At 36.9% G+C, this 16040-nt stretch overlaps 1 protein-coding gene across 2 annotated transcripts; it reads right to left on the bottom strand.

The window, feature by feature from the left end:
* Positions 1–2378: 2378 nt before the first annotated feature.
* Positions 2379–15676, bottom strand: LOC128019882 (interphotoreceptor matrix proteoglycan 2). Of its 2 annotated transcripts, none has more exons than XM_052606192.1 (21): positions 13627–15676; positions 13338–13541; positions 11481–11647; positions 11307–11332; positions 11139–11165; positions 10955–10995; positions 10192–10322; positions 9786–9950; positions 9591–9649; positions 9316–9336; positions 8878–9068; positions 8735–8793; positions 8549–8654; positions 7263–8275; positions 6026–6245; positions 5042–5252; positions 4692–4880; positions 3887–4088; positions 3685–3764; positions 3505–3589; positions 2379–3314 (listed from the first exon to the last, which is right to left on the bottom strand). In XM_052606192.1, exons 1-20 carry the CDS (start codon positions 13703–13705, stop codon positions 3547–3549), a joined length of 3234 nt encoding a protein of 1077 aa, XP_052462152.1. In that variant the 5' UTR covers positions 13706–15676; the 3' UTR covers positions 2379–3314; positions 3505–3546. The 2 variants fall into 2 exon arrangements, with proteins under 2 accessions (XP_052462152.1, XP_052462151.1); XM_052606191.1 differs by having other exon boundaries at positions 10955–10998.
* Positions 15677–16040: the final 364 nt, after the last annotated feature.

A 16040-nucleotide genomic window follows, 5' to 3' on the forward strand; every position in this document is an offset into this window, starting at 1 on the left:
TCTGGGCTCAAAGGATCCTTGTCATGGGCTCCCTGGCAGCGGGACAAAACCCTCTGCTAATGAAATCATCGTGCTGATGGCAGTTTTTCCATGGGCACAGTGATAATGCCAATGTGCCAAGAGGTGTCAAATGGATGGATTAAGATTAGTCATCTATAAATTTCCAAGGTTGGATCTCTGTGCATGCCAAACTGCACTGCCAGAATCTGAGCTCCAGCAGGTCAGGTATTACATTCCCGCATTACATATAGATTTGGCTAGGGATTCCCAACCTGGAAATACTTTGAAACCAGTCTTTGTAACCAGTCCTAGTTTGTCATTCAGATTACTACAAATTATAGTGTATTCTCTCTTTGATGATATACTTTTGCTTTTCTGTCCTCTTCCAGTGTCAGCTGCTTCCAGTTTTTGTAGCTGTATAAGTGTAGTTAGGCTATGTGACATTGCAAACTGGTATTCATTACCATATTTATTAGTTAACATGAAAGGGTCATGTGAAACTATGTGGCAATGGGAAAATCAGTCAGTTGCTCAATGACAGATGCTAGGGAGAAGGGGAGAGCAGGGACGATGTGTTCTTTGTTGACCAAAACTAGAGTATATATGTCAATGAAATCTATCTGTGCAGTAAAAGTAGTAAAAAGTACTTTTCTGTCTTACTTATTTTTTACATTACAAAAGCATAGATTTATTGTCTTAGTCTCTCAGTGGCTTTAATTTGAGAAAAAGTATCCAGTATATATTATTATCATAATCATAAACACACTTGTTGCACAAATAGTTTTACCACGCACTGCACTTTATTCTTGTTTTCCTCAAAGCATCTAGGCTAGTTAATTCTCGAATATTCACAAATAGCTTGTTACTTTGCTGAAAAATATGGCAGATACTTATATTACAAAATTGTCTATAAAATTTGGTCAATGGTGGCTCTTGGCATCAGCGATGAGTGGTGTTAAATATTGTAAGAATTTGTATGTGTTTGTGTTTCTTCCGAGGAAGAAAAAGTGACTAAATGCAGCTGTTGGCAGCATATGTGTGTGGGGGGACTGATGAATTCTACTCAGGAGGGTGATTCATTATCAACGTTGCCATAATAGTTGAAGTACACAGAATCATTATGACTGTAACACTGACAAATATTGTACAAGCGTGCCCTGCAGCAGGACATTTCTCAGATTTATCACTAGATGCACACCAATAACAGGAACAATCTTTTCTGTGTCTGTCTCTAACACTTATCTCAAATTTACAGTAAGCAAAACAAGTCTCAGATCTAGCATGCAATACTTTAACATTCTGTCATGGGTTTCATTTGTTCTGATTATGTTGCTGTTATTTTAAACAAATCCATAAGACATAACCCCATGGCATAATGTTTCGGTGTAACAAAAATAAACATGTGGAATGTGTAGAGATGATTAACAGTTGTTCCACGCCAATACAATGCCTGTTTCTCCTGCTACTGTACTGTACAAGAAGTTGTACATCAGAAATGAACAGTATGAATGGAAAGCAACGTTACCTGAATGAACTGCTTCCACATGGAAGAAAGACACTTTACTATTCCACAAGACCTCGGTCGTCGTCGTTAACAGCGAATAGCTGATGCTGTAGATCAAATGACTATTTTGACGTACCATCATTGTCCATTAAATTTTGGATTAGGGATGTAACAAGCAGATGGAAAATCGATTCAAATATGTGACGATTCAAATCGGTTGAGAAGCGATACAATTGGATTAGGTGTTTTGTCAAATGTCGACAAAATCATTGGACCATCAGTTCTTTCACTACTGACATTGTAAAGAGAAAAACAACCCTTTCTTTGTGGATCAGGCCTGGTTCTGATTATACTCTTTTCTCATGCTCTCTACTTAAAACACTAGCAAACAAATAATGGATTTGTTGATTCATAATGATTTCTCAACAAAATGAAGAATGTGACTCTAGAGATCTTTGTTCTTTATCAATAAATGGTCAATTATACACCCAAACCTGAAGCTATCACTAATCTCACGTCATTCCAAACCCACATGACATAGTTTTGTACATATTGAGTCTGTCTTAGACTTTTGGATCTCGCTATGTAGTATAACATATTAGAGCCATTTACATTTTCATGCTATAAACTGGAAAACACAGTCATATCTCACACTTTCAGTACAGGCTGCAGGTAAGCATCTGTAATCTCTTCTTTGACTATTTGTAGTGGGCTCTCTATTCTCCTAAATTAGCTCTGATATGTAGAAGACCATCAGCCCAAAGCACATTGTATCGCTCTGCAGGCAAACACACACCGGCAAACATGTAATACAAACTCAAAAAGGTATAAATAAAAGTCTCCAGGATAAGAAAGTTTTATTTTATTCTCACAAAATATCAAAGGTATCAATCACATAAATATGACAATTCTGCCAAATCATTTACTCAATTATGCAAGCAAATGATGACTATTAGTTTTACTGTAGATGAACTATCCCTTTAACTGATACCATTTTAAATACAGTAAATAATGTACAAAAATAAATAATAATACATACAAATGTCCATTATTACAAGGAGGTGACGCTGCACTCACTTTAAAGAAATAAATAGAAGGAAATGCAAAACTCAAAATGGCAACTGTAGGAATGGAAGTCTGTATTTCAGTTAAAGAGCCAATCACCTTTTTTGTAGAGGTATTGTTTTCCCCCTGGGATTTGAGCATATAAAGCAGATCTATAAAACCACTGCTGTCCGATTTTACTACTGATTTAAGTAGGTTTTGGTCAATCTTCAAGTATATAGGAGCTGTAGGCCTACTTGTATAAATGTTAATACCTACATAGAAAATAGCTGCCCGGATGCATCCAAGATGGCCACAAGTTAACTTCTTAAATGTCTTAAAAATAATTAAAATAAGCAGCCTGATTTGACTTTAATACACAATAGCTTGAAATCTCTGACAAGCAGTGAAGCAGTTAAGGTACAGTAATGTACTAAAAGGGTAATACAAGATTAATGGTCTATGATTCAAGTAACTTTCAGGATTAATGCATCGAGGATCTTTTTTGTTTAACACCAAAGATTGATTGTCTGAGAGATGGGCCACAGCTTTAAGATTAGAAGGCACTTACAAAGCATTTCAATGAATGACAAGGATATTTTTTGTGACCAAGATCCTGTTCTGTGACAGAAAATACCTTGAATCTTATTTTAAGAAGTATCCATTGGTAGCCATTTTGATTTGTGATGGTAAAATCTCAGAGAGGCTGAAGAGAAATTGCTCTGGAATCACTAAGGTGCCATTTCCCAAAAGACAACGCGAGTTTCTAGAAGAGGAACACATGACAGAAATCAATACAAACACTGTATTTTAAATAATTTAAAAAATAAAAATAAAAAAATAAAAAGTCTGAAAAACCCTAAATATTCACTGATGTTTACATTAGATGAAACACTGAAGACACAAAACATATTGTTACACTATAACATGTTGTTCTCATAACACTGTTTACTAACCTTCATTGTTTTGCACTCAGCAGGCTATTGGACACTGGACAGTTATTTACTATTGGAGGAACTTTCCCTTTGATTATCCATCGCTCTGATAAAATACAAATAAAATGACAATATGAGTAGAAAATAAGCAAAGCTATAGGTTAAGGCATCTTTAAAAAAATAAATAATTAAAATACTTGCATTTGATGCTGCTTCAAAAAGTCTGCAAACTGACGATCTCTTGTGTAGAGTTCAAGAATCCGGATACGATCTTGAATATCCTATGGAACAGAAAGGAAGAGAAATTCCCAAAAACATGTATTACACACTTCCTTACATATTTAGCAAAAAATCTCACTTGCTTATCTAAAGTGCTGTATACAAAGTATACACAGACCCGTACCTCCTTGGTGAGTTCACTGTTCTCATAAACATGCCGTATCTCTTCGCTGCTGAACTCTGTGGATGCCTCGGCACTGGGGCTGCTGTGGACTAGGGGCCCGGGGTACTGCTGGTAGTAATGGCTGTAACCTGTAGTGAATTCACTCTCGAACATGGGGTTATACTTAGTGGCTCTGTCTAGAAATGGTGGGCTGTCCTCTCCCCTGCATACAAACATGTATACACACACAAAAGAGGTCAAATATCATGAATAATGGAATTACTGGAGATGTAGGCTTCTTCCTAGGTGCTGCACATGTAGTAATTAAAGAGATTTAAGTAAGAAAAGCAATGAAAATGTAACTTAATCATTCATAAGTGACAGCTCTTACAAATATTTGTTCTAACAATTATTTACATGCCAAAACTACTCAGGCAAAATATTTATATATACTGTAATAATTCAATAGTTTGTTGTTTGATGGGTAATCTTAACCTTAGTTTTATTTTTGAAACTTGATTTTCATTTAACAATTTGCATGTAGTCATTTAATCACTGTTGATTTAATTGTTAATTTTTTCTTTTATTAGAATATAATGGTTTCATTCTAATTTTTTATAGGTTTTAGTTATATAGCACTTTTTCAGAAGCTCAAGTATGCTTTACTCAAGGTCAAACTCTAAAGCGTTTGTGATCGGCTCTGCAGGCTCTGAAGGAACTGGAGTTCCCTTGCGTAAGACAAAGTCTGTATTAGAAAGAACATTATAATACACAGTAAAAGAATGTGAGTTGGGATGAAGCAGTTATTTATCAGATTGACTCTTACCGTACTGGGTCCTCCGTTTCATCCTTCTCATACTGGTGTCTCAGAGTTCTTACTAGGAAGATGATTACTCCTGACGCCACCAGAAGGAACCCGACAACAGATGCTATGGCAATGCCAACCACGAGTGGCTCAGAAACATACTCTTCACAATGTTCTCCTCTGTACCACCAGTTTTCCCCAACACGGCACCTATACAGCAGACAAGCACACAAACAAACTTAAAAACCTTAAGTTAACTTGCAGCTACATTAATGAAAATGCTGTTCTCCAGGTAGTACAGACAGACAGACATTTTTTCAAATGTACACATTTGCATTAAAAATTTCTTGAGTAACACATAATATACAAACCTGCAGATGGCTCCTTGGCCTGGAATGACATCGCATTTCCCATGATTCAAGCAGAAGTCTTGTTGAAGGTCACAGATGCTCTGGCAGGGTAGTCCGTCCACGCTGAAGTAACCAGCATTACACACACATTCAGCTTCACCTGACCATTGGTTCACTGTGCATTCAGCAAACTCATTACATGCCTGAAACCTGCACGGGTCTGCCTGTTGCCCTAAAACAAACAGACCCACATAGATTAACCACAGCATTAAAGGGGGGTACAATGATGTTTCATGGATTCAGAGTTGTTACACTGTTAAAGCATTGGATCCTCATGCTAAGCATCGACAAAGTAAAAAAAAAAAAAAAAACATTTTGGAATATTCCTGCGCCAAAAATCATACTTCCAGGTTCGTACAAGTTTCTGAGAATTTTTTTCGATCGTGGCTCTTCATGACGTAGATGAGGGTGGAACTCCCATAGAAGTGTGTTTTTGTTTGTAACTTAAGGGAAATATAACTTTGTTAAACTTCCTAAAGAACCCAGCATTATGTAAACCGTGGATACAGTTTGTTTTTCCAGGGCAGGAACGGAGATTCACAAGTGTGTTGTTGATGAATGTTTTATAAACAAGGCCTGGATTTTCACATTGTTTGATACTGAAGATGGAGCGGTCCCAGCTATAAAAGATCCCAGTCATGATTCAGAACTACAGACGGTAAGTAAAATGACATCAAATGTCTGTTTTGTTGTCATTCAGTGCTCAAGTGGTCGTCACTCTATAGCTCCATCCATGGCGTGCCTCCAGAAGCTCAGCTCTATCTTTGTTTTATAAATACTTTTTGAAGATAAGAATGATGCAGTTCTACTCTATAGGTACTCAAGATTAACATGATATTGGGTGAAATTGTTTATGTTATACCCCCTTTAAGATGGCATGCGATGAGATACATAATATGCAGGCTTTAGGACCAAAGTGATAAAGGTTTTCTGATCTTGTCTTACCTGATTCAACATCCAATGAATATTTGTCAATGGCGAGGTTCATGGTCTGGTAAGCGGTGTTGCAGAAGTCCTCTAGAATGATGTAAACAGCAGTAATGACTTCACGAGGAATAGGCTTCCCAAACTTCATTCGGCTGTTCACCACAATACTTCCATTTCTGAAGTTCAAGATCTCCAGGTTCTCGAAGTGACTGAGGTTTGATTGCAAATATGGTACCAGCTGAGGGACATAAAATCCCAATAATGAGTTCATAAACTTACATAAATGGTATATAATAAAACTCTTCAATTTCAGTCCTGGAGGTTCAGTACCCTGCATAATATAGAAACAATACCAATCTTACCTGCCTGACTATAACTTTCAAGCAATTCTGGACACCTTAATAATCTTGTTTGGGTGAGTTCTGGCCAATAGGACTGGAGTTAAAGAGCCCTGGTATTTAAAAGTGGTTCCCAAACTTGGACCTGGAATACCACCCAACATTTTTGATGTCACTCTTACTGTATATGACACACCAATTCCAGGTCTTGGAGTCTCTACTAGTTAACCGATGCATGATTTTAGGGTAAGTTTGATTATGGAATGATACAAAATGTGCAGAGTTGGGAATACTCCATGACCAGCGTTGGGAACCAATGGCATATACTGTAATGTGAATTATTATAGGGGTTCTCAACTCTTCCCCTCAAGGTCCACTTTGCAGTTTGATTAAGGCTGGAGCTAAACACTGCAGGAAAGTGGACCTTGAGGGACAGAGTTAGTGAACCCCTGAATTAGTGAATTATTTCATCTGGATCATGCATGTCCATTTCTGCTTTTGGAGGGTCACCTTCCAGCAGAGTTTAGCTTCAACACATCTGCCTGTAAATTTATAGTAATCGTGAAGACCTTGATTAGCTAGTTCAGGTGTGTTTGTTGTGGCTTGAGTTAAACTATGGTGGAACGTGGCCCTCCAGGAGCAGGACACTTCTGATTTGGATTGATGTGTGGAGTTTTGACAAGAAATGTGGTTGAAGAGAAATAACAGCAGAGGTCTTCAACTCTGTTGCTGGGGACCCATTGCCCCTAAACAAATACACCTGAACCAGCTAATTAAGCTTTTCATGATCACTTAAAAAAAGCAAAAGCAGATGTGCTGAAGCAGGTTGGAAATAAACTCTGCAGTACAGTGGGTCCCCAGGAGCAGGATAGGGAAAAGGAAAAACAATAGGAGCAAACATAGAGGAGGTACACTACCAGTTCAAGGAACTGTTGCTCCAAGGCTCTGTACTCTGCAGAGCTCTTATTGAACAGATCCTCAGAGAATATCATGTTGGTTACACGAAGACTGAAAAACACCATCAAAGACCGCCCAGGGTTAGTTGGCAAGACAATGCTGGAAACCTCACCGCCCTGGATTACACCAGGGATGCCACTACCCTCTACCTCTTTGTAATGGATCACATCTAGAAATGTAGTCATGACTTCTGAATTTAAGGTATGCACCAACTCAACCTCCGCTGGGGTTATCATGGGGTTGAGGGAGAAGGCTGGTTCTTTCTCAGGTGAAATAAGTGTTGGGTAGACTGGGCTTGCTGGTTCAATGGTGACCAATAGGATCTCATCCTCTGTTAGAACTTCCTCTGAAAACTGTATAGCTGAACCATCTGTTAGTACGAAATCATTCTGATGTGCCATTGTGGTACTGTCAACAGATTCTACCAATTCCTCTACTTCAACCCCTTCTGATTCATCCTTTGTGATCAATGTAACTTCAGTTTCCCCATCCTTCTGCTTTTCTGTTAAAACAGTTCCCTCCTTGTCTTCGGGTAGTATGAGGTCTTCTTCGGGTTTTAGGGTAGATTCTGCCTCATCCACTTTGACTGGTGGCATTGTGGGCACATTGCTACCAACCTGTAGGTTTCCATCTTCTCCAGCTTTAACAGTTATCAGTTCAGGAGTTTCCTCAGGCAAGATCTGGTCCTCTTCAACCACTGTTGCAATTGTGTAGAATTCATAGTCCTCTATCTGTGGTTTGTCTACATCACTTAAAACCTCTTCCTTACCCTCTGTCTCTCCATCTGGCTCTTGAGCCCTAGTAAGAACAGTTACCCAATCGTCTTCTGCACCAGATCCAGAAGCGAGATCAAAGTCATCCATTTTCAAGTCAAAGTCTAGCTTGGTGTCAATAAAGGGAGCTACAGCTTCACCTTCCACAGCAAGAGTTTGATTAGGAGGAAACTGTGACACCAAGTCCTTGTCTTGAATGTCTGAAAAAGGGAATAAAAAGCATCTTGAATTAATTATTTCACCACTATGTTGGTGTAAATGAGTATTATTCAGTCCTGCTCCTGGAGGGCCATTGCTTTACAGAATTTAGAAAAAAATCCAGTGGCTTAGAACAAAATTCTGCAGGATGCTGGCCCTCCAGGAGCAGGATTGCACAGCCCTGCTGTAAATCATTGTACATGTAAATTTAGATTCTAATCCTCTGAGAAACTACTGCTAGAAGATATATAAGGGGTAGATAGCTGTCATCATACCTTCCTCTTCTGACATTGTAGAATCCAAAAGGTCACCAACTGTAAAGACCTCCTGCACCACCTCTCCTGGCAGCTTGGATGGTTTTTCTACTGCTAAAATATCATCCTAGAAAATATACACAATAAAACAACTGATTTCCAGACTTTGTTGAAGTTATTGGCCACCTTGACAGAAATGTGATTCACCTTGTGGTCAGGGTCTATAGATTCTTCTGCAGGATGGGTTTCCTCTGGAGAGATTTCCACTGACAAGAGGACATTACACCATTACAGACTGCTGAGATGTACTGCAGAGGACTAATAGCTACAAGCAGATGATAGAGCAGTACCATGCAGAGCCTCGGTGATGTCAGGGTGGAGGTCAATAATGGTGTACTGAACAGTGGGCCTCTCTAAATAACTAAAGGTGCCCTCTACCATGTTGGATTGAAGATGAATGAAGTCTAGTGTCTCACTGCTGATCTTTTCACTGCTGGACTGGAGGGACACAACATATTCCACCAATACTGCTTTATCACCACTGCAAAAAGAAAACAACAACTACACTTGCAATAAATGTTTACGGGTTTGGATTGGATATAACTTTGCACAGATAATGTTAGCAAGTGACAATTAAAGGTGTTTATATCAGAATGTCTTGACCCATATATTTCCATTGTAATTGCATGAATATAAACTTAATTATTGCTTGCTCAGTCTTGCTCAAAGAAAGATTGCAACAAATACATTCTATCACTCACTAACCAACATAATCAAGTATAATTTACCTTAAGGGATCCAGCTGTGGCCTACAGGAAAGATAAAGTTAAAATTCTTAGCACAATTATCACTATTTAAATTATTGTACATTTTATAGTGTACAGTATGTATTTTGTTGTCATTTAAAATCAAAAACAATTTTTTCTGTTAAATAAAAAAAAAAAAAAAAGCATGATCTGTCATGTTTAAAATGCTACTTTAAGTGTAAATTAAGTTTCTGAATACTCTTTGGAGCCATTGTTTACCAACTATCCCTGACAAAATTAAACATGCATTAACAAACCTGATGTTCAGTACTGATACACTCTTGAATTCTTTTAATTCCTCCAAGGCATCTGAAATCTGTAAGAAATGACAAACATGACAACACAAAACCAAAACAATGTATTAACTTAAAAGGTTGGAACAGAACCTGAAGTGTTATATATAAAATTAGTGTAAAAATTATAGCAAGTGTGTGTGTGTGTGTGTGTTGTACCTTCTCTGTGATCCTCTGAGTGAGTCTGCCATGTTTACTGCTGGTGGAGTTGAACAGCTCATCACTCCATGGTTCTCCAGTCAATAACATAGCCAACTCCACCCTCTGCTCAACCAGAGGACCTGAAGGCAAAGCAGCTGCTTCCTGCTCAATCTCATTAGTGAACTACCATAGACAATACACATAAACTTTGTTTAGCAGGTGTTCAGTATTTATAATTCAGGTATACATACAGTATATATATATATATATATATATATATATATATATATATATATATATATATATATATATATATATATTTTTTTTTTTTTTTTTTGTATGAATTATGAGATCAGATCAGATTTGAACCAGACTTGACTTTATATCAGTATGAATGGTATGTTTCACCCTGTCAAACACCTACCTCAGTATCCATCTCCATTATCATGACAGCAGATGTGGCTTCTGCAGTAACTTCTTTCATGCTCTCTGAGATAACCTCATCTGGAACTGCAGTGATCACCATCACAGTGGTCTCTGCTGGAAGCTCATCACCTACCAAGTTTCGAATAAGTTTGCATCAAAATAACAGAGTAGGACATCACAGAAAATGTATAAGCATTAATGGTTTCAGGCCACAATCTTAGTCTAGTTATCATCAGTTGTATTTTTTCCCCCAGAAATATTCAAGTTTAGATTCAGTGGTTTAATTCAGTGGTTTGAAATGAAATGCAAATTAAGCTCTACAAGCCAGGTATCTTATCCTTTTTATAAAATTAAATAATAATTTATATTTTGCCAAAATAAATGTGCGTTGGCAACTTTTTATGGCAGCTAGTTGCTGAACAAATTTTATTTTATTTTAAATCATTTAATATCTAATAGTACAACATTAATTAATACAATATTAATGGTTGTGTAAATTAACGCTTAATGCAAAATAAAACTGAATGGTCTTAATATATATTTTTTTTTTGTAAGCTTCATTACCAAAATAAATAAATAAATAATAAAAATGAATTGGCAATTAAGCTTTTCCTGATTATTATTCTGAAAATCTAAATATCAAATATGATGCAGACATGCGTCTTCACAGTTTTCATGAGATTAGGCCAAGAGGATTTCCTAAGGGTTATATACATTTTATATAAGAAACTGTCAAAAACAACAATTATTAACAAACAGACCTGTTGGCACACGGTCTTGCTCTTGGGAAGACTCCTCAGTACTGCTTTAAAAAAAGAAAACAAAAAAAAAAAAATTACGCAAAGATCTTCAAAATTAAGAGTTAACTATTCAACCCCACACACGTTTTTTTTATGACCAGTACATTTAATTAAAAAATTAAGAAAAGATATAAAGGGTGTATACCTGCATACTGAGTATGTAGGTGTCTTACTGAGAAGAAAAAGGAAAACAAAAGGTGAGGAGAAAAACAGACTCAGTAACTCATCTATTATAATACATGGCTGGGAAGAAGGGGGCATTTTTAAAAGGATGAGTTGAAGATGAAAACAGGTTTTTAAAATATTATTGCACCTTTTCAGTCTCGTCTGCGCAAGTCTCTGCAATGGACCATAAAGACCAAAAGACAGAAGTCAGACAATCTGACATGCACATGAACCAGTCACCCATAATACTCTATCCACACCAAAAGTATCAGCTAACATAATTAGTACAATGTTAATGATACAGCTCTTATGCTATACGTACTCTGTGGATAAGTGCTAAGTGTTCTTCTGATTGGCTAAAGGCAGCGCCAATCTCCTGTATGGAGACTCTTTCTGTCTGGCACTGGCTCATCCAGCTCTTGTATTCTTCTTGATTGGGGAGGCGGTCCAAGAAGATTTTGAAAGCCCCCCACACAATTTCCTGACACACTTATGTAAAAACAACAACAACCTTGTATTAATGCAAAACACAAGCAGAACAGTAAGTAATACAATCAGACAGTTGTTTTGTGTGTGTGTAACAGAAATGCTCTTGTCTGAATAAAAGAACATGTCTTTCATCTGAAAAGTTAAAGTTCAGCTACCAGTGTTACAGTTGAAACCAGACCAGAAGAGGTTTAAATCTGAGTCAAGACCAGACTAGGAACCTTCTCTTACTCTGGTCTTGGTCTTGAGAGGACAGGATTTCACCAAGTCATCTGATATATCACAGTCATTTGGACATATGGGTGCATTTTCTTGACAGACACCGCAATTATCTTTCCAGATGACATCGTTTTGCAATCCCAAACTCTACTTTTACATTTAGTGTATCAATGGTGCACAAGATTTCTCACACCCTCAATCTCAGTCATGGATATTAAAGCTTTGACCTTATTGGCCCCATTCCAATGTGTTAGCTGACTTTTAACCCCACCATACTGCCTTTTAATTTGTTAAGGGAGTAATCACACATGAACTGTGAAAGACCATCTTGAGGTCTTTTTTTTAACACTAACCTGAGACCTCTGAATGGATCTGACCACCAAACGCTAATGAGATCTCATGGTTACATACTCAGATGTCAGCTGTACAGAACAGCTTGCACTAGTAGATTAATACATGAATATAATATATAATAATGGAAACCTTTGTGGATTCTTTATGTTGAGGGCTTAACATAAATGTAATTTTGATTCATGTTACCTGGGTCAAGATTTGGTCTGGGTTTTGGGTTATGGTCTCTAATGTTGTCTTTTTACAATGTGCTAATAATGATGATTATTTGAACAAGAAGATAATCTGCAAGAACTTAATGATTCTCCATGGTATTTAATATATCTAGCAATATAAGGTATAACTTTCTGCCAACTTGCTCTTACCCATTATTAAAATCCTAAACCTCCTTGTTGAGACACTAGATATTTCTTGGCCAGTTTACAGCAGTGAGCCTGGTCTCATTCCTTCTAGGAGACAGAGCAGTTTTTCAGCCAGTACTTTATTAGTTACGAGTAAAAATTCACTCCTTGGCTTTAAGTATTTGGGCCTTAACTTTCATGCAGTATCTTCTGAGTTCTGTAACTGTTAGAAATAAACACGCTTTGTTGTAACATACCCTTTTATGAATGACTATAAAAGGGTATATAAGACTCTTAGAAATATGATCTGGTTGAGCTCAGGCATTTCAACTTGATTAATTATAGCTTGACAGAAAAGGTGTTTTCCAACTAAAATAATATAATTCCTTGTAGAATGATGTTATTACGTGTATATATTCTGTGAGTTAAAGGGTTATTACCAAAAAGTGGATTGGATTGGAAATTGGATTCAAACCAGAGTAGTGAAAATATTTCACATTTACCTGTGTCCACATAATTGTGATTTTGTGACAAAACTGTGCGATCTTCATATCTTTAATTATGTAATTTTTAATTATATATTTAAGAAACACTAAAGTTTGTGATTTTAGAATGTTCAAAAAGGGAAGCTGCAGATACAAATCTACTTTGAGTTCACTGAAACAGAATTATATATATATATATATATATATATATATTAATACATGTGCAAGTAATAATTTACTTTGCTATAAATAATAATGCTTTTTATTACATAAATAGCAATAGTAATAGTGTCTCACCTCTGAGCTGGTAGTATTTGAGGTGGTCAGTGATGGCTTGCTGCACTGTTTCTCGACTGCAGTGGCGTACTCCACTGGACAGAAAAACATTACGCTTATGCCTTGGCAATAGTCCATGGTCTCCAGGCTTTTCGACAAACATTTGAAACAATCTTTGTGAATGCTTATCTGGATTTCCAAGCATGGGAATCCAGTCAACCTCCCCTGAAAAAGAAATACACAAACAAATTACTTTGTGGTAGCCATCATCCATAACAATCCCAACTAATACATCCACAAATATACATACCTGCAGAAATATCCAGCTGGCCTACTGCAAAAATACAGCCTAAACAACACAGGACGCTGGTCCATGTGAGCTTCCACATAGTGACTTCCTCTGACTTGAAAATTAAGCTTTTGTAAAATAGCCTTCACTGCCGACGATGTGACCAAACCTTCCCACACCTGTGCATACCTGTTACACCGTATCCACTGATAGTTACCACAGTATATTGTTGTTATGAAGTGCTATCCAGATTGCCAAAGATGAGCGCAGGTGTAAAACTGTGGCAATCCTCTGGTAGGTAGGCAGATGGAAGGGATTTTCCTTTTTTCCCTTCTTCTAATCTTGTTTAGTAATCCTGTAAAGCAGCTAATTAAGAAGTAACTGGAGTTAACCAAGTGTGCTAACCAAAAAGACACGTGCAGGGAATGAGGAGAGAAGGAGAAAATGCAGAAAAGGTGATTTGCCAGATTTCCATGCACCAAAATAACCTGAACCCAATATAAAAGTTCTCAGTGGAGGCATATTAATTTAATGCTTTTGTAATCACGTCTCACCCAAACACGTGACCACCTGTCAGGTTACAAGGTAATAAACAAGTAAACTACATGACCTTATTGTCATTCCAGTACTCTGAAACCTTTGCCAGACAGAACAAATGATACCAAGTGCCTACACTTATATTTACAATACAGATTTACATCTGTGAACGGTAGCTAACAACCGTAGCCACTGAAATAGACCTGCAAACATGCACCTTGTTTCCAAAACCCTGCCCTCTAAAGACTTGACTCACAGAGAAAGGTGTGATTTATCAGATTCAATTCAAGGGCATTTTTAGAAATAATGAATTCTAAACAAGATTTTGTTTTAGCTGTGGTCGTCTGTGACTTGCACGGCTAAGACTAAGACAGGATTTTGTATCCCTTGTGCTCGCACATTGGTTTAACTGACGCAATACAATTACTGTAGAGGTGGCTTAGTGTCTGTCCTTAAAAATGAACCACCACAGGTACAGTAAAGTAGAAGGGTTTGTAAAACTACAGCCTAATGAACTGTTAATATGAAGGGATTTGCGCTTGTGATTTTTCACAGGGTTTTAGTGTTTGTTTTTGTTGTTTTTTAATTACACTGAAATATGTTGTGTTGTGTTTGAGGATTGGAAGGTATGTCCATAAACTTAACGGAAAATGCACCATTAATTTTCTGTCAGGACATTATCCTTTTTTTATTTTTTTTACAGTGTATCTTATTTCCATACTATTTTTATATATTACTGCTACTAGTTCTGTAGTATATATACTGTGCACTTTCCATTTTGTATAAAACATCTCTATACCTTTGTCAGTCTGATCAAATAATCAGTCAACAACCAGACTGTATTGACAAAAACGGTTCAATACCTGGTATTTCCAAATCATTCATCACATTGGAAACGGAAGACAAATATAGCAGAAATAGTAACAGTATGGTAGAATGTTTTTGAAAAATGGCTCAAACTTTGTTAGGAAATGCTAAAATATAGCTTTCACCAGGTATTAAGAATCAACATTTACAAGCTATATACTAGATTTAATTGGTGTTTTTTTTTTTTTTTTTTTTTAGAGTAATGATTTGTAAGCAAATAAACGGAGACAAAAACTGTGGATAGACTGAAATGCTGGGATTACTGGAAGAAGGTGGGTGGTCTGTAAATCAGTCTTATCTCTAACTGTCTGATTAGTGTTAAACCTAAACTATCCCTGCACGCACCTGGCCTTTTGATGCTCTACTTGACCACTACTAATGAATTAGAAAGAACACGGACTCGTGCCACACTGACTGCTTATCCAGTCATGTGTTTTCCAGGCTGGCTTCTCCAACATTCATTCATCACAACCAAAGCCACTGTTAAGACAGAGCATAAACATAGTACAAATGTTCATTTTTAAAATGGTCTTCCAATTTGGTTGTTTGAAAGATCAAGGAAATTTACTTTTTTTTTTTTTCACATGATCCCTTTAAAAAAAAATTTGCTACTTCAACAAAAAGACATACAGTATTGTTCAAAATAATAGCAGTACAATGTGACTAACCAGAATAATCAAGGTTTTTAGTATATTTTTTATTGCTACGTGGCAAACAAGTTACCAGTAGGTTCAGTAGATTGTCAGAAAACAAACAAGACCCAGCATTCATGATATGCACGCTCTTAAGGCTGTGCAATTGGGCAATTAGTTGAAAGGGGTGTGTTCAAAAAAATAGCAGTGTCTACCTTTGACTGTACAAACTCAAAACTATTTTGTACAAACATTTTTTTTTCTGGGATTTAGCAATCCTGTGAATCACTAAACTAATATTTAGTTGTATGACCACAGTTTTTTAAAACTGCTTGACATCTGTGTGGCATGGAGTCAACCAACTTGTGGCACCTCTCAGCTGTTATTCCACTCCATGAT

The sequence above is a fragment of the Carassius gibelio genome, chromosome A9 (genome assembly GCF_023724105.1).
Source record: "Carassius gibelio isolate Cgi1373 ecotype wild population from Czech Republic chromosome A9, carGib1.2-hapl.c, whole genome shotgun sequence".
Classification (NCBI taxonomy): Eukaryota; Metazoa; Chordata; class Actinopteri; order Cypriniformes; family Cyprinidae; genus Carassius; species Carassius gibelio.

Coding starts and splice junctions, on each gene's coding strand:
- LOC128019882 (XM_052606191.1), bottom strand. CDS start 13,705: ATGTGGAAGCTCACATGGACCAGCGTCCTGTGTTGTTTAGGCTGTATT. Junction 13,542..13,626: donor CCAGCTGGATATTTCTGCAG/GTATGTATATTT, acceptor TTTCTTTTTCAG/GGGAGGTTGACTGGATTCCC. Junction 8,794..8,877: donor CATCACCGAGGCTCTGCATG/GTACTGCTCTAT, acceptor TCCTCTTGTCAG/TGGAAATCTCTCCAGAGGAA.